This window comes from Balearica regulorum, chromosome 4 (genome assembly GCF_011004875.1).
Source record: "Balearica regulorum gibbericeps isolate bBalReg1 chromosome 4, bBalReg1.pri, whole genome shotgun sequence".
Lineage (NCBI taxonomy): Eukaryota > Metazoa > Chordata > Aves > Gruiformes > Gruidae > Balearica > Balearica regulorum.
This window is the reverse complement of record NC_046187.1, coordinates 4,018,620-4,041,258: the sequence shown is the minus strand read 5'-3', so window position 1 is coordinate 4,041,258 and position 22,639 is coordinate 4,018,620. Positions and strand designations below refer to the sequence as shown.

The window sequence follows — 22,639 nt, the reverse complement described above, 5'->3', positions numbered from 1 at the left end:
GTGATTCACAGAGAAATTTTTTAGATATGAGAGGAAAATGCAGTAGAGTCTAGGTTTCAGAGTAAGAAATTACACTTTCTGATCACTTTTGATTTTAAAGCTCTCATACTTTTTTTTTTTTAAATTTAAACAAAAGCAGGGCTTTCTGCCTTGATACTTTTGCCAGACTACCTGCATTCTACCTACCTAAATAGCTGGTATAGTGGGCTAGGGCGTTTTTAGTCATTACTAGTCAGTAGACTGTATCTGTTGTGCCATTTTAAGTGGTTTCATTAATCTACCCCCATACGCTTTGCGCTGTTAAGGGTGGAACCATGCCCGCACACACAGCGTACCATCCCTTACTGCACAGGGCGCTGTACAAGCCAGTAAATACTGTTAGCAACTGAGGGCCCAGGTTTGTTTTGAGTTGATAGACCTTAAGAAGGAGGAATGGTCGCTCTATCTCATTAGTAACTGAAAAGCTGTGATTCTGGAACTTCGCCTTCTAACACAACATCAACCAAGCCTTCTTTCCCCACACCTTACTATTTCCAAATTACCCGCAGGGGTGCGTGTTACTATAATTTCTACCTGAAAAGTCCCAATTAAAGATCAGGAGGCCTCTGTGGTACGTACTGTCCACATGACAAGCAAAGCAAGCGGTGCGTGCCTCAAAACACTTGACGCTCTCAGACTCCCATAAAACCAACTCTTCATCAGTTTTGGAGGTAGCAAAATCCACGTGCCAGCATGAATCAGCAGCAGTTATTCTGCATATTCAGATTTTTAACTAAAAGTACCTCCAAAATAACTTTCTCCTCCATGGGAAAAAATATTACTTTCAGGCAGAAAATTAATTATCTGTGTATATATTGTCTAAACCAGATCTTTATGGATTACAATGTATCATTGTGTCAACTCATGAGACATCATTTTGTTGGCTTGTAAGCCCTTTCCATAAACCAGATACCCAGGCTGGATTTCCTCTTCCAGGATGCATAACGGAAAACACAGTGCAGTTGTGCCTCCAGTCCATAGGAGAGAATAGGAATGTAAAGAAACTTGACTAATTCCACCCTGATGTGAGGACAGTATATTCAGAAAGATTTTGACAACAGCTTGGATTTTTTTTTTTAACCCCCCCCCCCTTCAAAAATAAGCTAATGCCTCCTCAATAGTTCAACGAGCAGAGTTTTTCCAGGAAAACAACAGGTTAATCAAAGCCTTGCTATTCTATCACAGAGCTCTAATGGTATTAGTTCTAGTTCCAGTGTCTGAGCTTAGCGTGACTCAACAAAAAAAATCCCTTGAATTCCCAAGTAGGACCCTTATCCTACTAGTGGCATTTCTAAATTGAACTTTATCTAGACAAAACAAAGAACAGATCTTTTGAAAAGAAGCATTTGTTTATATTTTGAACCAAAAGAAAAACAGTATCTATAGGTCACAGGTGACACACCAGAAATCTCAAAAGAGATCTTTCGCTTGACTGATAAAGTGGCTTCTCTCAGAGAAACCCCATAAAACAGTGGCAGAAATAAACAGAGAAATTTAACCAGGGGATGAATAAGAAGAAAAAAGGAAGCAAGGACTGCAAATACATTTGACTGCACATTAAAGTACGAATTTTGCACTGGCTTTCTTAAATGCACTGTTTTCAACATCCATGCTATATATTTGAACCAAACAGAATCATCTTAGAACATTTTACAGCTAATGCCCAGGTAAAGGTAGAAGAGGGTATAGGTTCTGAAAAAAAATCAGTGGCCTCCAGAGGGCAATATGTGATGGTGGTAGCAGAAAGGGACAGAACTCAAAGTTTCAGGTCCCCGCCTTATCCTCTCATCGCTAGGCATTTTTTCCTCTTGATAGGCAAACAATACCCATCCAGTCATTTCTAGATTAAAAAAAGAAGTTGAATTTGTAATAATATCTTCCATAAAACTTCCTGGGACTATCTTGTCTGCTTGGCGGTGTCTGAAATACTTAAATATGTAAAAGTGACATATAGTCTGTTGGGTATTGTAGTATTTTTAGTACACGAAGTTTCTCTGTCTAGATTAGTTTTGCTGACAACAGTAATAGTTGCAGCCATAACTGGTTCCCACAAAAAAAGCTAATCTTTCCAGTTTTAAAGAACTGGTAATAAGGCCCAGAATTTTCTGAAGGACTGCCTGGAACCTCGTCTAAGACTAAGGCTCTAACTTAAGCAATTTAAGTATATATGGAAAAGACCGGAGAAATATTATAAACCGTTCCTGCCCCCAAACTGTCATGTAATAAAGCAGTGATAAATGCAAGTATTTTATGAGCAAGGGGGAAGTGACTGAGTTTTCCTTTTCAGAACAATGCTGTTTGGAAGTCCAAGAAGCACACGCACACACAAAAAAAGGACACGTGGAGGGTCACCCTGTCTTCATTCACTCTGCTCACCTTACTTTGCTTGAAAGCCATTACTTGCCTTTGCCACTGTTTGCTGGCTAAGCCCTGCCAGGTTGTGATAGTGCTGATGGCTGAGATGATGCTCTAGCCCACACACCTGCTCTGATCCTACCCCTTTTTGTGCCAAATCCTCTCAATGTAACAAAACCCTTCAGACAGGTTGGACGAAGTTGGGGAGAGGGAACTCCAGTAGAATTTACTTATAAAATAAATATAGGGAAGCTATTATAATGAGAGTGAATGTACTCGGAGCTTAAAAACTGTCTCTGGCTGGCTGGAAACCTGGCTTGAGTAAACTCAGAATAAATCTCTGTTTAAGTTTCATGTGGTAAACGTGCTGCTCTAAGGATTTAGGTACAAAGTCTTTGTTATCTGGGTTTAAATAGACTTCCTTTACAGTAGTAATAGATCATTACTATGTGACAGCAGTAGTCTCTCTGAAATAAGTTAGTGGCCTCCTTTTAATTCCTAGCACAGATGTGACCACATCAGACTTTCTCAACTAGTCCCTGTGACAGGATACAGACACCACAAAACATGTTATTCGGTGAAATATATTGTCATTGATAAAAGGGCGGAGACATTTTAATTATCTTGTATTGTGGCAACCATTTTTAGGTCCCATAAAAGCTATAGCAGAACAGAAAGTGCAGGAAATGATTAATACTAAACAAAAAAAAAAAGTATAAAGACCAAAGAGTTTAGCTTCTAATAAGCTATTCCAGAGCCTGTGACTGTGTCTGGTAGGCAAAGGGCCTCTTCATTCAAAAGGGAGCTTTTAAATTTTTTGTGTGTGTGTAAGAAACCTCCAAAAAGTAAAGTTTCAATAGCTATCCAGCAAATCTGTAATCCTTGGTAAATTTTCAAAATAGATACAGAAAATCTGCAGTTATTTAGATGCTAATAGAACTATAAAAAGATTTTTTTTTTAGTGTTTTTTATGCCTTAGCTTTTATGTATGATCAAACAAGATGTACAGAGTTTGACTACTGCATTGATTGACTTTAAGGAGTTCTAGTTAGGCAGCCATTATATTGCACAAATGTTGTCTCTCAACTGAATTCACAACACAAATCATTCTATTGAAACTGGATAGCTAATTGACAGCCTTATAAAAGTAGAAAACAGTAACAGAATAGATGGACTGTAATAAAACATCTGATACAGCATTTCACAAAAGTTTTATTTGAAAAGTTAAATGAATTCAAATTGGCTTCCATTGAAGCATTAAACTATGAATTGAAAAGTGATGAAGAGCTATTAACCAAGCGAGATCAGAAGATTTGTTGCTTCGAGTCAGGAGGAATGTTTTGCAGGCTGTCTCAGGAAAACACGTGAAGCCTGCTTTTATTCACCAGCTCCATTCAAAAGGACTGGGGCAGTCACAGGATGTTCGTTACACCTGCACTCTCCATCAGTCCCGCTGGGAAGGCAAAGCATCAACTCCAAGGACTCCATCCTGTAGGTCACACACAACTTTGTACCACGGGAATCTCTGCTGTGTTTTCAGCCACCACTTTCTGCCATTTTGGCTTTGTCATCACAGCTCGAGAAATAAGCATCTGACATTTGGATCGTCTCTCCAAACCTTCTTTTCATCCTTGGCAGTTCAGTTACTTTTCTACCAATGTCACGAGGGTTGTAAAGACACCTATCTGTTGAAGGGCATTATGCAAGAGCAAGTGGCTATTCCTTCCAGCTCAGCCATGAGTCTGCCCCAAATGATCTTGGAAAAGTCAGGCCTGTACCCAAGAATAATGCTATTTAGCTTTTTTGAATTTTTAGTGAGTTACTGGTAAAAAGTGATAGCTTATTACCATCACTGAGGCAAGATAGACACATTTACTGGAAACAGCATTGAGACAATACTTTTTATTAATATTTTAGTTGAAGTCTGTCCACGAAGCTAAGGTGTTTTGCCTGATGACATCAAAATATTATGTATATTTTGGTATATCTCAATGAAGTGATGTATTTTGATATCACACCACAACATTTTTGCCACATATGGAGCTGCACAAAAGGTGAATGGGGTCATTAACACCTACTCGTTGCAATGGTGACTAGAGCCACTCTGTCAAGACACAAGAAAAAAAATATACAGGGTCTCTCTTCATGCATGGTCTTCCTAAAACTATACTTAAACTGTTACTGACTTCTAGGAGCTTCCACGCCTGACACTCAAGAAAAATCAGCAGTCAGTGATTTGTGAGGAAATACTACAACTACTTATGTTCAAATATGCTGAAGTGTTATAGACTGATAAATTGGAGGAAAAGTCACGGAAACATCATGGATGGAATATTAATGTGCGTTTCTGGGTGGTCCAAATGAGCAAGGGATGGTTAGAAGTTAATAGGTCAGGAGAAAGAAGTGTTGAGGCTGAACAGCAGGCAGCATTCACCAGAAGTGTGGTCTAAGCCGTAGAATAAATTTCTACTAGGAGTTCAGCAACGTGATGTGTTACATATGGGCTGGGGAATCACAATTCTGTGAGAGAGGATTTGCAGAAAGAGCAGTACCTTCCTCAGTCTCATTAGTTCACATTTTTAAAATTCCACCGATTCACATAGAATATCTGGGGGGGGGGGGGGGGGGGGGGGTGTGTGTCGTGGTGTCTCATCAGCGGATATTATAGTTACCTATCTAAAAGCATCAATAAGAAAAAACCCAACCACTTTGTGAGTCAGCAACTTCAGATCACATATAATTAATGAGAACAAAAGGTCTGATGACGTGCTGTTACAACAGTACATCTATCATGTGTGTTCAAGAAAGCGGGACTTGTGGCAAGTCAACGGTGGCTATCTGCACACCTTCAGAAATATTAAAGGAGTAATTATTACAAAGCTTCCTCTAATCACAATTCCCCTACTCAGTCAGAACATGAGTAAACCACTCCGTTAGTATGCTTCAAATCACACTTGACAATACTAACCATGATAAAAACAGATCAGCTTTGGTGGTCCTGGAGTGAGACAAACTGTTAGGTTTGCATGAATCTGCCTGCAGCAAATCAAATGTGATCGGTTTGTCAGGAGTGAAGAGTTTACAGACTTCCTAAGTACCTTTACACCATGTTTCCCTAACTATCTTACATACATAGTAAGAGGTGTGCATGGGTGCATGTGTACACATGTGTGAGAATATGCATATATGTAAAACCTATCTCCAAATACGCCTTTCCACTGGGGAACCTTTTTTCTTCAAAGCTCCAAGTACTGAAATCATCTGGAAAAGTTTCAAGCCAGAGAAAGATAGATATCAAAAGGGTCGAATAGCTAGCTTCCAAGTATTTTTCATGCATAAGATGATGCCAGCTTTCACCGAGTGCACAAGTCGAGGTATTTCAAACATTTCGCTTTATATTAATTGATTATCGACTTCAACCTCTGGCATCATTTAGCTTTCTGGAATCACACAGGATTATGTGCACACTATAGACTCATCAAATTGCTGAAAATACTGAAAAAAACCCGGTCCTTTAAACTTACAGCTGATTATGCATCGAAAACAAACAAGAGGTGAAAGTGCTGAGCAGCCTCTCCACTCAGAAATTCTGAGAGAGAGTTACAACAAAGTTAGAAGACCTGCAACAGCCTTTACCAGCCGAGAAGCTGTCCTTATCCTCGGTAAAAGGGTTTTCTAAAATCTTGTGGTAACCTACGAGCAGCTGATATCAACACCCCTTGTGAGCAGAGCCACATTCATAAATACAAAACACATTGCAACTCGTTATGCTTGAAAGAAAAAAGTTACTTTAAACAAGCACCCAAGTTTCATGAGCTCAGTAAAAGAAAAAAAAAATCTCTTAAACTTTTTTGAGGAGGGGAAAAAAAAACCCACTGTTTTTTCCTCTGCAATTAATAGAAACCCTGAACTTTTGCTAATGGTCAACAGGAGTAATTTTTCACTCAAATCAGTTTGCTTGTTTCAGTATTGAGTGAGCAGCCATATGTAAGGAGTAGCAAGTAGGTATCATGGATCACAGGGCTGCTAATAAATGGCAGGAGTCATACAAGCTTAGAAAGGAAGGAAGAGAGGAAAGTTTACATTAATTTTTTTAGCCTAAAGGGAAGTTTTATATATAGAAAATAAAGGCATTCCAACTTCTGATTTATGCTGGAATAAGATGAGAAGAAACCTCTGGCCTGCCTCCAGATGAATTACCTGTAGAGCATTCCACGCAGCCTTGCACTCTGGTGCAGACAGGAGACTAGAAATGACAGTGTTGCAGTGATACAAGTGTCCTGCTCCTCTACTCGGTGTTGTAATCAGCAACACGCTCTTAACCTGCTGCGGATGTGAAGTCTGTTGGCTCCATCCGTAGGGTGGATGAACACAACTGTCTGCTTACCACCACCATCTCTGCTTTCCGTAAGCTGAACTAGGTTGGAGATGCTTAGCCTAGCTACAAGGAGTGGTAAGGAAAGGAGAAGAGCTTACAACAGCCCTGCGAGGCGGTGCTTGCCCTGCCCCCTTGGTCAGGCTGGCAGCCCAGGCACCGCTGGCCTCCTGCCAGACCCAAACTGCTCTCTTTTCACCTCTTTCTCCTGATGGATGATGGAAGGCACTAACTGTCACTCTTCATGGAGTTTTCCCTATTTACCCAGGCAATAGCTTATTTCAGCTGTCCCTCATTAGCAATTAACAGCTACCTTTGCAACAGGTAACTGCCTTCTGCAATGTCTATATTTCCCCCACTGATTAGTTGCACCTAATTTGGTCAAGATGCTTGTTAAATCACTAAGCCCTGTGAGAAGGTCTTCATATAGGAACTGGACCACGAGAGAAACAGCTTTAATTCCTGATGCAACGTGAACACAAGGTATTAATAAGAGGTTGTTTCTTTCCAGTATTGTGCTATGGGTTTTAAATAGTTGAGTCCTAATCTCCCAATCAGTCATCTTCAAAATCAGTATGCTTTAATCATCAATCAAATGCATTTTTTTGGGGAAGCAGGAAGTATTATTTAGCAAGGAAGCAGCAATTTTTAAACCTCTGTTTTAATTTGGCTGCCTGAATTAAAGAAAAAGTACAGTTCCTGTGGACAGCTACAGTATCACAACAGAGTTATCGCAGAGTTCTGCTCTTTCTGGGGCAAGGCCCCATGTCTGGGAAGTCAGCTGAACGCAAGATTGAAGATCTACTGAAGGACCAGCTCTGGATGAATGCAACCTTGATTCCCAGATCAAATGTACCCAGCTTTCAGCTTTAGCCCTGAAGAATCAATGAATGCTGACCAGTGACTATACGAACACAGGACCTCAAGCACTGGTTTCTAATGTGAAACTACATTAGTAACGCTAATTATGAAACATGGCCTATTTTCGTGTTTTTCAAATTAATATAGCACAGAAATACTCCAAAGATATCTGAATTTCTGTGAATATAAAGCTGTTGAACTTTAAGGGGGAGAGTTTCAAAGGCACAAATGGCACTTAACTTCCAATTATGCCTTGGAAAATGTCCCACTAATGGCTAATATAGCTGATTTATTTTCATAAACTTTAATTACTTCACACTTTTTTTTACTGAACAGTACAATTAGTTCAAGAGAGCAATTCAAACACAATGCACAAACTAGAAAGATCTGCTCCAATGCCAGGTTTCCATATACAAGTTTAAATTCCTTATCTAATATTTAGACATCTAGAGAAGTGTGAATACTTGCACTTGTTATAACATCTGCATGCAACAGATGTACTAGTTTGCATTAAATCTGATTACTGATATTTTAACTGGAAGAAATTTTACCAATGTTACTTGGATCAACTAACTTGGGATGAAGACCATATTTATTTTTTTTTTGCTTGTATAAGAGTCATGGGCTTCTCATATTTTAGTAATACAGGCAGTACTGGCAGCAAAGATCTGGCTTATGAAGTGTATTATTTTGACAGCTTGCAATACCAGTATCTGGGAAACCCAGCAGGACGGAACAGCGAGGGAAAAAATGTGTCATTTTAGGTCTCCTCGCATGCTATTCCCTTGTACTACAAGGTGTAGGCTGAGACATTTGGTAAGCATTCAGTGTGATTTAGTGGCAGGTTTCTTAGAGCAGAAGTCCTGATTTTTATTTATTTTTAAACATAAGAGTCTTAATTAAGGTGTTTTACCTGCTCTGAGGATTTCTAAGACCCGTCTGGGAAGGGCCTGCCTGCAGGCAGGGCTGTCTGCTCTGTGTGTCGAGGTGAGAGCAGGTGCTGCCTGCTGAAAAGCAAGAAAATATTGCCCTCTAGTGCTGAAAGCAAGCAGAGGATGCAGAGGCCAAGAGCGGTTTTTAATTATTGTTTCCAAGATAGCTGCCTATCTCATGCTAACAAAACTAAGGCTTGTTGTAATTAACTGTTTTGTGGGCAGATTACCCACCCAGCGAGGCTGCCCTGCAATTCTCTTGATCCAATAGACCTTCAGAGTCAGGCTGAGTGACTCATCAATGTCACCAAAACTGGGACACAGCCTCACAGAGGATGCCTCACTTGATCCAGTTTTATCTTTTGATAAAATCTTAATTGGAGGTTTAATAAGAAGCAAGATCCCGGCAAGCAGACAGAACTGCAGAACAAGGGAAGCACCAAAGGGGAGCAAATACTCTTGGAATTATCAGAATGATTTCAGTTTCCTAGTGACAGCTGCAATTTCTTTTTTATTTCTTCTCTCATACATAAGACATTACTAAATACAGACTATTGTTCTCATTTCTGTTCACTTCTGTCCATGGGTAAACTACCCACCTTGCTCACCTTTTGGCCAATCGCTGTGCAACACATAGCAGGGTCACTGATGGACCAGCCCACAAAACAGGGGTACGAATTGCCTAGCAAGCTTCCAGCCGAGAAAAGTAAAGCAGACAAAAACCTGAATCTGGCAAAGTCACAAATGGCCTCAGCAGCAACTCCCTCTCTCTGAACTGCAAAAGCAGTAACAATCCTCTCACGAGCAAGCAGACCTATTAATTCACAATTACTTCGGCATTCTGTTCCCTGCTTGATAAGCTCCCAAAACCAGTAGAGTGCTCTAAAACTAGGATAGCGCTATACGAGGCATTTCAAGCCAAATTAAAACTTTTCACTTGCATTTTTAAGATCCTGAACTGACGCAGTCAAGAGGCTCCTTAGAACTGTATATCAGAGTCATAAAAATAGTAATAGACAAATTTCTTCAATACCTTTCTTGTAAGTATTTTCCAGTTTTAGATGTAAAGCTTAAGATGAATGAATAGTTTTCAGAACAAAACTCAAAAGTGTAATCTGAATTAATGGAGAAAGACACATCAACTGACAAGTATCTGCCTGGAAAGAGTGTTTCTTCCTTGCAGTTCAAAAATCATCCATTGTTTACAGTCTCGCATTATTCCAACAGGTAAACAATCTAAGTAATTCAGAAAGATGTTAATTCCTATTTAAATACATAGAGCAGCATGGGCTATTTATTTAGTTACTTTTAATTGCCTCCGAGTCATATGGTTTATTGTTACCAATGGTAATTTTTCATGAACGTAGGTAGAACTACCAGCAATTGCACACGGGCTTCAGAGCTGGCCCAATATTTAACAAACACTTACGTTGTCCTAATTTTGTCCTACAATCTTCAGTCATTCCCATTTGGAAAAGCAATGAGCCATTTTAGATAAGAAATGCCCATAAATGAAGATATATATTTCCTCAAAAAGTTATGTTTAGACTTTATTTTTATACCCTAAGAATATGGGAGAGATGTTTAATGCAGGTTATCTTAATACATCAAAAAAGCAAGTGACACTGAGTGCTCCTTGAACTGTTCATAAACTTCCCTCTTAACTCAGATTACCAGTATCAATCACTGTCTTTATTAACGTGCGTTTTTAATTGCTTTATGGATTTTATTTTATTTACTCTTCTTTTACTTCTTGTTGCAGATAATGTTAAGAGTCCTCTTCATTGATTATTGGCAGCTGCTGCATTCTGAGAAAATCTCTTTCAATTTAGCTTTCCGGATCCTTTGACTTCCTGCTCCAACAGCTTTATAAACCTCCTCGACAGCTTCATAAATGCACTGCAATGGTCACATGAACGTCTCGGGAGGGGAATCAGCACCTCTGCATCTCCTCGTTCCTATGGCACTTTAGGAAGAGAGAATAAAAAAAAAAGCAGCAAGTCCAACAGAAGTTGGAAGTCCTGCAAAAGATGAATCTAATCGTGAAGCTCCGCAGAAGTTTCAGAACGTTGGTCATTCTCCTGGCGACCTTCTGCTTGGCAAGTATTGTGATTTCTGCCTATTACCTCTACACTGGCTACAAGCAGGAAGTGGCCCTCGTGGAAACCACTGGAGAAGCAGAGTGTGGAGACCTCAAGCTTCTACCATACAGGTCCGTGGAGCTGAAAACAGCTAAACCCATTGATCCATCTAAAACTGATCCCACTGTTCTCCTGTTCGTGGAAAGCCAGTACTCCCAACTGGGGCAAGACATCATAGCCATCCTTGAGTCCAGCAGATTTCAGTACCACATGGTCATCGCACCAGCTAAGGGGGATATTCCCCCTCTCACAGACAATGGAAGAGGAAAATACGCGATTGTTATATATGAGAATATTTTAAAGTATGTATCCATGGACTCGTGGAATAGAGAGCTTCTGGAAAAATACTGTGTGGAATACAGTGTTAGCATAATTGGTTTTCATAAAGCCAACGAGAACAGCTCCCCAAGTACAAAACTGAAAGGATTGCCATTACACCTTTACAATAATGTAGCCCTCAAAGACTGCGTGGTAAACCCTCAGTCTCCCCTGCTGCACATTACCAAAGCACCAAGGGTTGAGAAAGGTCCACTGCCCGGCGAAGACTGGACAGTTTTCCAGTTTAACCATTCCACCTATCAACCTGTGCTTTTAACGGAACTGCAGACCTCCAGACCGCCCCCCGCCGCCTTGCCAAAGGCTGCTCTGTATGCAACCGTCATCCAAGACTTGGGGCTTCATGACGGGATTCAAAGAGTCCTTTTTGGAAACAACCTGACCTTCTGGTTGCACAAACTGATCTTTATTGATGCCATCTCTTTCCTGTCGGGGAAGAAGCTCACGCTGTCCTTGGATAGGTACATTCTGGTTGACATAGATGACATCTTCGTTGGGAAGGAGGGAACGAGGATGAACATCAACGATGTGAAGGTAAGGCAAGAATTGGGGGTACATGTATGTGTGTATGGGTATTTAAAGAGAGACAAAGCTTGGCAAAGCTGGCAAGCTCCATTTCCTAGGAAAGGCTGAAAATGCACAAGGGTAGCTAGCAGATACAGAAACCATAACCTGAGATTATTTCAAAAGTTTGTTTACCCACATACATATAGAGATGCATTCAAGTATGTGTTGATACATAGCGATGGCCTCATACAGTAACGCATACAGCGATCGTTCTAGCTGCCCCTTGTTTATATAGGTTCTGCTCCAGGGCTTCACCCAGACCACCTGGGTAACAAAGGAGGCTTTTTATACCTCGCATAGCAGACCTTTATCTCTAAATAAAATTATATCTATTTGTGGAGCAAGTTTGCTGCTGAGATATCTGAATTTTTAGGTAACACCACATGTTTTACACTGCATTAATTTGTTTTTCCCTATTTGCAAACATACACACGTATGTATGGGGCATATATATAATACAATTTATAGGCATTTTCTGTATTCTTTCTTTCACTATTTCTGAAAAGCAGACAGAACAACAGAAGATGGTTGCCTTTTGAAATCTCACATAACTGGCACTATATTTAAAAAGAACAAAAAGAGCAAAAGGAAAAAAAGCCTGAAAAAGTTATAGTCACATTTTGCCTTACAAGAATTAGCAGAATAATTTTCACTAGCAGTCTAGCAGATAAGCATTTAAAGTTACCAGTGACAAGATGGAAGCATAGCCTACACTTTAGTAAATGCCATAACCATCTGATATGGTGAAAAGCCCACAGACTATTCTTTGGCAGCTCTTTTAAACTTATTTGCATAGCCTGTAGTATCCAGGGACACCATTAGATTTGTTCAGAGTAATTTTCAAAGATATGTGCAACTTGAAAAGACTAGGCAGAACTCAATAGCATGCCAGTTATTTCCTCACAATTTTCCACACGTGAGAATCGTCATATTCAGAGATTAACTGAAGTTCCTAAGCATGCAACATCACATTCTCAACCCTTTATTCTACAGGGGGTTTTCCCTGTAAATACCCCAATGCTTTCATGAGCAACAAGCCTTTTGTTTTTAAACATGGATTTCTATTTTGTTTCTTAATTCTTATTTCCATTTCTACAACTTCTATATTCATCCGCCTCCTCATCCAGATCATTAAGAGAGGTACAGAAATACCCAGCAAAAGCAGTAGTCTCATACACAGTTAAAACAACTTTGCACATCATAACAGTTCGGGTAATTCTATTAGCCAAGCCAGGCATAGGAATGCTCATCAGGGCTGATTTCTAGCACCAGGCACTCCAAGTGCCTGGTATCTTCAGATCTGAGCGCTGCGCACAAGCTCAGTGATCAAGTGCTCTCTCTCCAGAAATATATGGTAAAATGCTCTGAGAAAGGGCTTGTATACAAGAGGAAATTAACTGAAAAGGCAATTGTGGAACAAGTTTTTCAGCAATAGCTTTCTGCCGGCACATTTTTGAGACCATCTTTTTCTGATCTTGTTTGCTCCACTAAGGAAGTCTATTATTCTACATTGGTGAAAGAGCCCCTATTACTATAAGGAGAGTGTCCATATAGAGTCACTTCGAAACTCGAATCTTACTTTTGACTGGAATAATCTCACTAGGCAGAAAAATCCCATGTCACTTCCTTATTTTCCAGCGATTGACAACATTACTAGGCAAACTTTTCCACCTGGACTTGGCAAAGCAGCCATGCTTCATTGCTCATTATAGGAGACATGGCAGAAAACTCCAGATCCAGGGGCTCGAGTAGGAGCTGGATGGCAGAACCGTAACCGTTAAAAGCATTCAGCATCACTTTTATATGCTGCACACAGTTACCCATCTGAAAACCAAGCAGTCTACGCTGCTGAATACCTTGAAAATAACACGAAAAAGCATCTGCTAGGTTCAGACTTTTTTTTTTTTTAAAGGAACGTGTGGCAAGTCTTTTTATGGATTATGTTTGAGTCGAGGTATGAAGAGCAGCTTTCATCCTTCCCACATTTCTCCAGTGCTAAATTAGCAGCCCACTTCAGTCGCAAAGCCACTAATAGTGCCACTTGCAGGATAAATTCCCCCTTCATCTCACACAAGAAATCATGCCACAAACACCGACCACAGGGAGAAATCTTTTGCAGGCACAGACTCAGAACCAACCTTCCCATCAAGCGCTCTTTTGGGGACAACAAAAAGTTTATCTCCCTTTTAGACAACGTTCACACCTAAATCCACTCTGCAGCTTGACCATCCATTGATATTCTTGTCCTTAACATCACGGGCTTCATTTGAAATAAGTCACCAGCTACAGATTTGTTCCTCAGGGTATTTCACAAACACTTGCTACACAAATCAGTCCATTCTTACAGACTGGACATTCCCAGAATACATTAACATTCAAAATGGGATGCTTGCTAATGAACATAACACCGAAATCAGTGTGTACTTTGGTTAGTTTACAGTAAAGGATAATTACAGCCAGTTAGAGAACAATCTCCCCAGTCACTTGGGGAAGGAGGCAATTAAGAACCAGCGGGCCTGCCTTCACCCCTTAAGGCAGAGCAGCTTCTTTGCTTGAAAGGCAAAAATAGCAAAGTGAGACAATATTTAAGAGCCTGGTATTTAAGTGATGTCACAGTATCGCTATGCATTTTGAAGCAGCGGCTGTGGCCAGCTGCTCAGAGAGGTTTGCATTTCCACAGCAGGCAAGACCCTGTTTCTGACGCACAGAGGCACGGCAAGATTTAGGGGCAGGTTGTGCTTGTCCTGTATGGATGTAAGGGTGGAAGTGTGAACGGCTCTGATAGCTAGAGGGATTAGCACAGGCTCTGTATGTTGTTCAACAAGAACATGGCAGAATTTGGACTGCCTCCTTTCTTTCCTGAACATGACAGGTGTATTTAGCACCAAAACAAAAAAACCCAACCAAAAAACCCAAAACCTCCACAGTCCACATTTATAATGTCATGCATCTCAAAACTCATTTCATCCTGTCCTCTGTAATGCAAGTTTAAAACATCAGCATCACCATTATCAAAGAAAATATTTGTTATTTATACAGTGCTTTTAAAACTAAACAAGAGAACCATATAAAGCAGCGCTCGTAATGAAACAATTTCTCAACACAGTACAATCCACTGCATTATGCCACATCGCTACTTCTACAACTCCTTTAGTTCTTAGCATTTGTTACTGCAAACAGCGTAGGTTCACTTTGCAGAGTTATATGGACTCTCTGTTAGGCCCTCCTAAGGTGCCACCCACACCTGCCTCCCTTGGGAATGCTTTCATACCTGGCAGATTCCCAGGCACGTGCAAGAAAACTGCAAATGAATAGTTACACGCCTCCTAAACTGTATGAAAAATACAGCTAAATAACATCACTTTGCTCAATCTCTTAGGCATTTCCTTTCAGTGACCAAACATACAATAACTGCCAACCCAAAGGACACATGACTAGAAATGAGTCTTCTAATAATAACAGTATTTGTACGTAACAATAAAAAGACAAGTAACACTGTTCCTGTGCAATTACTTCCTGCAACTCAAATGTTTTTATCCCCCCACAAAGTCATTTCTCAATTAGGTGCTTCAGAGATATATATAGTTTTAAAAAAGGTGGCATCAGCTAGAGAAACAGAGATTAGAGAACGGAGTTTTTATGGGCTCTGTTTACCACAAAAGATCTCCTAGTCCCTTGTATTATAGAAGTTGTGCAAGGTCATATCTGGCTAAGTAATTAAACAGGAACTCAGCAGAGCCACAGAAAGCTATTTTCCCAAGCTTGGCGGAGATCTATCTTGAGCCTAGCGAGCCTCTGCAAATGAATTTCTCCCTTTCCCTCCTGCCCCTGTATTATCTCGCTGCTTGATTTCAGAAGGCAAAAGACTCAAAAATTCAGCAGTTAATTTGCAGAATTACTGAATTCATGTACTTGCAAGTTACATCAGTTCTCAGCCACACAACAAGTCCAGGATCACTGGCATCAGTGATTTAGCAAAAAAAAAACCCCACCATAGAAACATCTGGTTATGCTGTGTCTGGCATTGCCATACAAAACTTCTACCTTTGAAGTTTCCTTTCAACTGAGCACAAACGCAGCTGCATTACCCAAACAGATAGTACTAACTTGCTACAGTCTTTCCTTTTTTTTGTTGCTATAGTATGAACTAGCATAATATTTACTCACCCAGGAAGAGCTCAATGCAGCGACCAGGCCTTTTTCAACACCTTTCACAACTTCCTGGGAGTTATTAGTAACTCAAAAAAACCCCACAAGATCACAATACAAGCTAAGGCTCTGACTCTTTAATAAATAATAAAACAAACCAAAAACCATTAGCCTTTCACTTTCTACCCTCCTCTTGACTCTACTAGGCCTTGCAGTGCAGCACAGCTTCCCTTCTATAGCCTTCCTCCAGGTGGACTCTCTCAGGAGCCACCTGCTTCCCTCTCTTCCCCCAGCTCTCCCAGCTGGAGCTGATAATCAAAGAGAAATTGCTCGTCCCAGCACCATCGTATCACAAAGCCCCTTTCTCTAAAAGCTACGCTTCCCTTTGCTATATTCCCTCTAATTGCTGCCATAAGGGCAGGAGCATCCTTTTGCTTTCTGAGATACTATAAAATGATGGAAAAACACTTGGGAATGTCCTTTGTGTTACTGCTGACTGCAGCCCTTCCTTCTTGCAGCACTGAATAGCCCGTCTGCATTCTCCCCACTTCTTCCACTCTAAGCTCCAGTCCACTTTCTTCAGTGGAAATATGAATTACATTAGTTTCTGACACCTCCTCACTTCCACAAATCTGCACTTTGTCTTTGACCTTCACCATCATTAAAATGCCTTGAATACTTGAAGGCTATGATTTCTTGCTCATTTTAGTATTTTAAAGACAAGAATTAAAGTTGGAATTGCATCTTTTCTGATAATTCCAAATGAAAGAGTACTGGCTCGGCAGGAGGCTGAGCTCAGTAACAGAATCTCTCCAGCATATGCTTTTTCTGATCTTCCTGCAAGGACAATTGCTTTCAGGTGGAATAATTAGAAATGCCTGGGCCAGATCACCGGGCATGGCAGAACCGTAGTCACTAAAAAGCTGCAGGTGGGCACGAGATGGGTAGAGCTCTCTGTGTTGCTGTGTGCAAAGTCTAAATGCCCTTTGAAAGAAGGAATTTAATAAACTGTTGTAGACCAATGCTTGTTCCTACTTCAGTTCTGCTGGGATGCCTTACCTCTCGTGCTCTTTGGAGTTGGTGGTACAGACTCAAGCCAGGCATGTGGATGAGGAAACTCTATTTAACAATGGACACAATAACACATTTCTGTATCCCTTTGGAGAATTTGGCATCTAGTGTCACAGAATATGCCTAGCTTTCTGTAGAAAATTGCCAGCAGTGGTGGAGACCAGAATTAAGAGTCAGGGAGCATTAGAAGAGACACCTGGATTTCTAACTCAGTTTTCTGAAGAGTTGCTCTGGATAATCTTTTGTACCCTTCCTGTACTCAGACACAACTTCAGGGGAGATTATGATGGAAATTACAGCAGCTCAATACCTCCATTTGCACCCAGTTGGTTTTGCTTAAGCAAAATTTGAAATTCCTAATGCTACAAAGAGAAACTAGAAACAAATCTTTTTTTTTTTTTTAATTGTTCGTTCATCTGCGGCTTTTTCCTTCAGCAGAAGCTGCAAAAGCAATCGCTTCCTTGCCAATAATGTGGGATACAAGAGTCATCCCTACAGCCTTTTTATAATAATAAACTCCTGCCAGTAAAGGAACCACACTAATGGACAATGCAGGGAGAAACTAAAACCAGAAGATGTATGAGCATAAGAAGCTGGAGGAGACAGCCAAGCTTTAGTCATTATAGGCTGTGTTACCCTTATGTCATCTTTTAAAGCACTTGAGAGTGGCAGTGAAGAACACAATGAAGTGAAATTCTGGAGTTCCCACTTTTGGATGGTCTTAAAGTCTTTAAAAATGAATTTTCAAAGCAGCTGAGAAGGCATTATAAGAAAAATTTAATAATCAGACAATCTTTTTTAAAATGGGAGCGTCTACTCCATTCTCCTTCAGCAGAGATGACAGTTCATTCAATATTTTCCTTGTTCAGGTCTCTTGAATCACCCAACTCTTTCTGCAATAATTTGAGTGTCGAATACTGCTCGAGTGCCTTGTCAAGATACATCACACAAAATGTTTCATACTTTTTTTGTTTCAGTAAAGCCTGTTCTTTCATTCAGAATTTCACACTGATGTAGTTAAAAAACATTATTCCTTTGCCATCAGCAAAACATTTATTTTTCTCCTTGGCGGCCTGGTGGATTGACTGTCTATCCAAGTCCTCTGCCTGAATTGTAATAGATTTGGGGTTCTCTCGTCAGCCAGGTTTCCCTGGTATGGAAAGATATGGTAGGTCTTGACAACGTTTTATACAGTCTTGCCAGAAAACAAATTCCGGTGGCTCTAATTTTCTAGCTCTTTCATTTCATTAGTTTAGACAATTCTGTTCCTTCCATGTGTCCCACACATTTGAAGGGTACCTTTATCACGTGGTCTAAGCAAGATTTTTCCTCAGTGTTTGAAAACTCACTCGGCGATCTGTTCCAGAGGGCACACTGGGGTTTTCTTCTGCAGGGTTATAAGACTCCAGGCAGTGCAATTTGAACAGCACAATACCTTTTAAAATGTAGAAGGGCGGGGGTTTTTAGTTATTGGTCTAATTCAGAAATATCTAGTGCTCAGCATCATTGTCTTGTGACACATTCTTTCATCTACATTGCTGCTGATTTCCTGGATTTGTACTGATTTCTCAAATCCCTTTGCCAAAATAGTTCTGAAGTCATGCTGGAGTATTTTTCCAGGATATACGTGGCACTCAATTTAGCTTAATTTAATTTAAATAATTTTTATAACATTTAGGGAATCTGTAGGAGCCAAAAACCACGGCTGCTTTATATTAACCTCTCAAGAGGCCTACATTAACCTGAGTTTTAAACCAATGCATATTAGCTGAAAAGGAGCAATAACAATTGCTTCCTGTATAGCAAAATAACACTCTGTGAAATGATCAAATCCCTTTCTAGAAAGGCTAGCCAATGCAGACTTAAAGAGCAGTCATAATTATTGCCTTAAAAGCACTTGATGCAGCAATAAACACATTACCATGAATGCCATATATAATGCAGTTACTTAAGTAGCAGTGTTACTTAAGTAACTTTAAATATGCCTTTGTCATCCAAATGTGAGCAGAAGAAACAACACTTAAAGCAAAAGCTCAATTTAGTATCATTAGCATTATTCAAACGATTTGAAAACAGCAATGCTCAGACAAAGGGTGAATAGACAGAAGGACAGATAAACGGACGAGATAATAAAGAAAATCTCACAGAGAAAAGAACAACTTCGAAACTAACTAGGCATTTTTTGCCCACCTCTGTATCATAACGTAGTATGAAGACAAATCTTCATCTATGCTTGGTTTCAAATTCTTAGACAGATCGATTTATCTATGTACCTACCTACCTACACATGCATACACTCACATGAATTAAATCTTGTGATCCTCTTTGTCTCTTCTATGAATATGGCCATAGACCTCTTCAATTAATACTTTTACTTCTCATGTTATACGTCTCCATCTGTCTTCTTTCCATACAGGCAGGATAACGTAAGGGCTTTTAGGTAAAGGTGACCAAATTCCAGCTTATGCAGAAAGCAGAATAAGGGTCTAGCAAGAGCTGCACCTCAAAGACTGGGCTTGGTGTCCCTCTAAAGTGCAAATTGCTTTCTAGTAGGTAGACACTGTCTACTAATTATCATTCCTGAAGGTAAACTTCACATGCCGGCATATGGAACTTCAAAACTGGTAAATCATAAGCAGATTACGGTACCATATAATAGGATAACCTTCGAGTTAAACCTCCTACTTCATTTCAGAAGAAAATGCCTTTGGTCAAGATCTAGGATGTGACCGTTGCTTCTAGTGAGCTGTGCCTTCATCTACGGGAACATTGAGGCTTTCCGCAAAGGGCCAAACAATTTTCAGAAGGGTTTCATTTTCCTGTGGACATATACAGAGTCCAAATATTTTCACAAAGACATAAGAACAAATGACCTTCTGACTCCATCGTTCAACTTGAGTCATGCATAGCTTGGAATAGTTGGAATGAGTCATATATTGCTTTCAGCAGAGTTTGTCGGAGAATAGTGCTTTGCATACAAACACATTGATCCATCTGGAGAAATTCACAAGAAACTATTTCATTTAGGAAATTTCATCTGGTCTGTGTAGCTACTTTAATAAATAAACAACAAAAAAAGAATTATTTCATTGAGCATTTGCAATTCTGACAGTTTGATATAGTTATTTCACTGCTGAAGGGGACGTCTGTGCATCAGAGTGTTTATTGAGTTTTTTGCAATGATCATAAGCGCACCCACAAAGAATCAAATTTGATGAGAAAATCATCCTGCCTTTCATGTTTGTGTCACCAGATAATATTCTGTGTCCATGTGGACTGGCCAAGCAAAAGAAGATAAAATCGTACAAAGCATTCGGGGTTTGCTGTGAAGGCATGACCTGTAATAAAACTCTGTATGATGCATTGTGGTTTTCCATCAGATGCCGACTAGTTAGCCCTGATGGTCAGGTTTTGACCTATGACCATTGGCATAGCAACTCTCCAACCCTTTGTGGAGATGTAAATCAAGACTCTCCAGCTTAAAACCAAGAGCACCAAAGGCAAGTGATGGGTAAACCCTTCGTTATTTGCTAGTGTTGGGTAGGTACGTGTGTCACAGCAGTAACGCCAGCTCCTGTGAACAGGTACACATTTGGGAATCTTGGGCACCGAATGGTGTCTATGGGTCTCTCGCTTTATACCAGACCCTGGGGCAAGGCCGTATTGCTAGGGCTTTCGAAGGATGACCGTAAGAAACTGCAGATGGTTGACTCTCCAGCTGAGACACCAGTCTCCTGAATACGGCTAACACCTGTGCACACCAGGTTAGCACTGCACCAGCAGTACTGAATGCTGATCCAGCCATCTGTAGTGTCAGGTTCTAGTACACATTGTAGTTCCAGCTGATTCTAGGGCTTTTTTTGTCATTGCCAAGACATATAGCAGGCTGAACCAAAAATACATGGGAGATCACCTTGTTCTTCATTACCGTGGCCCGTGCTACAGGTGCATGCCCCTGCTGGTATCCCAGGAGGAGAGGGAGCTCGTTCTCTGTGCTCAGAGAGCAGGGCAGTGCTCACAGCCATAAGTATAAAGCTCTTTTTCAATTGCCTCCGTGGTTTCCATACTAGGGTTGATGGGGAATATTTGTACCAATAGTGCTGATATTATCTGGGGCTAGCAGCTAGCAGCACCCATGAAACTTCACCAGTGCTCACACAAACTTACACAACGGTGAAAATGTGGACACCATAATGGCAGGAAGGTCCTGAAAAATCTTCCCCTTCCATAGACTCCCAGAGCCCTCTTGCTGAGGAATGTGATGAGACGGCTTTGTTTTGCTGCTGTGTGCTGCATGCATGCCTGCAAGCACCTGCTGGGCATCAGATGTTAACACGTCTCAAATGCAACCCCCCCTTTGCTATACAGGGCACCCTGACTCCATTTGCAGAGATCACTGTTCGCTGCCCCGCTCCTTTGAACCCCCTCACAGAGACTCTCACTTCTTGCCTGCCTTTTTGCTGCCAGTACAAATTACTCAGTCGCCAGGTCGGGAGAGCTCCCGTTTATTTATTGCTGCACACACGCTCGCAGCCGCAAGGTTCTCCAGAAAATCCCCCTGCTTCTTCGGTGCCAGCCTATTCCCAGCGCGGTAGTGGGATGTCAACATCAGTTTTAGCTTACTTTTTTCATTTTCAGTTCCTGGTCTTTAATGTCTTATCCATACATTTATTAGCACTGCTATCTACACATCCTTTTTAGGGCGCCTGTTCTGAATGCACAGCGGTAGCCTTTCCAAGTGATGTGCATGGATGTAGCATAGCTTTGTATCCAACTGTAATCCTTTTCTGCAGGCAGCAAACACAATTACTACATAAATACAGGAGGTTAGAGGAATAAAACTTTGTTCCTTGTGGGCCAAATTCACAAGGCAATGTTTCTATGGAGATTTTCTTAGAGATAAGAAGCAAAAGTAATCTGAGGACTACTGCCCTTAGAGCATCATCACCCACAGAGAGGAAGCCACACTTTTTTATTTTGATGGCAACCTTTTATTCTGGAAACATTGTCCTAATAAAGTAATACTTCTCCTTACAATTAGTCTTCTATCTATGCCAAAATATGCAGTGGCCCTAAAATTAAGGTTTCTAACTGTTATGAGATTCATCTACATAGGACCTTACAGTGTAAGTGTCTTTTCATTTACTAAAATCATTTTTCTTTCACATTCTTGTTTTTACTATTGAATATGACATTGTAAAAAAGCCTCTCCAGTTCTACAATACTTACATTAAAATTATTTTTGACTGCTATTAATTCATTTCTCAAAAAAAGTATAAAATAATTTTTTGGTCTCATTGGCAAATATTATAATATATGACTATTTAGTGATTTCAAATGTCATTTTCGTGTGGACAAAATGTCTGAATTTGTAATGGAAATATTAAATATGATAAAATTATAATTTCAATAGTTACAATATTTTATATGGAGTACTTTATAAAAAAGTTAAGAATTTCTCTCAAGAAATGCCAGGATGAAAATAAGACAAAACTTTTTTTTTAAACTTAATAGAATTTCATTTTCAAAATTAACAAGGAAATGAAAGGATAAGTTATAATTTCCCGCAAAGCGGAAGATTAGTAAAAGCACTCTGGAGCTTTCTGAGCAGTCTTCTTGTTCATTAGGATTTGATTTATTGCAACACATTGCATGTATTAAAGTTTTCTGATTTAAAACTCCAGCATTCATCATTGATTAGTATAGCATACGATAAAAAGCTCTTGTATTTCCAGTTAAGGTTGGCACAGAAAGACTACTAAGGCAACGTGGTCTTTAAGTGCGACCTTGCCGGGTTAGAGTCCAGAGTTTGT

The 22,639-nt window shown here is 40.2% G+C and overlaps 1 protein-coding gene across 4 annotated transcripts in view; it reads left to right on the top strand.

Moving 5' to 3' along the window:
- The window catches only part of LOC104635493 (bifunctional heparan sulfate N-deacetylase/N-sulfotransferase 4), a 144,747-nt gene that overhangs the window by 50,748 nt on the left and 71,360 nt on the right, over window positions 1–22,639 (top strand). For 3 of the 4 annotated variants that reach the window (XM_075751013.1, XM_075751015.1, XM_075751014.1), the window contains one exon: window positions 10,325–11,573. In XM_075751013.1, coding sequence (XP_075607128.1) covers window positions 10,593–11,573 — 981 coding nt within the window. In that variant the 5' untranslated portion in view covers window positions 10,325–10,592. Of the gene's footprint in view, window positions 1–5,920; window positions 6,057–10,324; window positions 11,574–22,639 lie in introns of those variants that run through there. The other variant, XM_075751016.1, reaches the window with a different exon arrangement.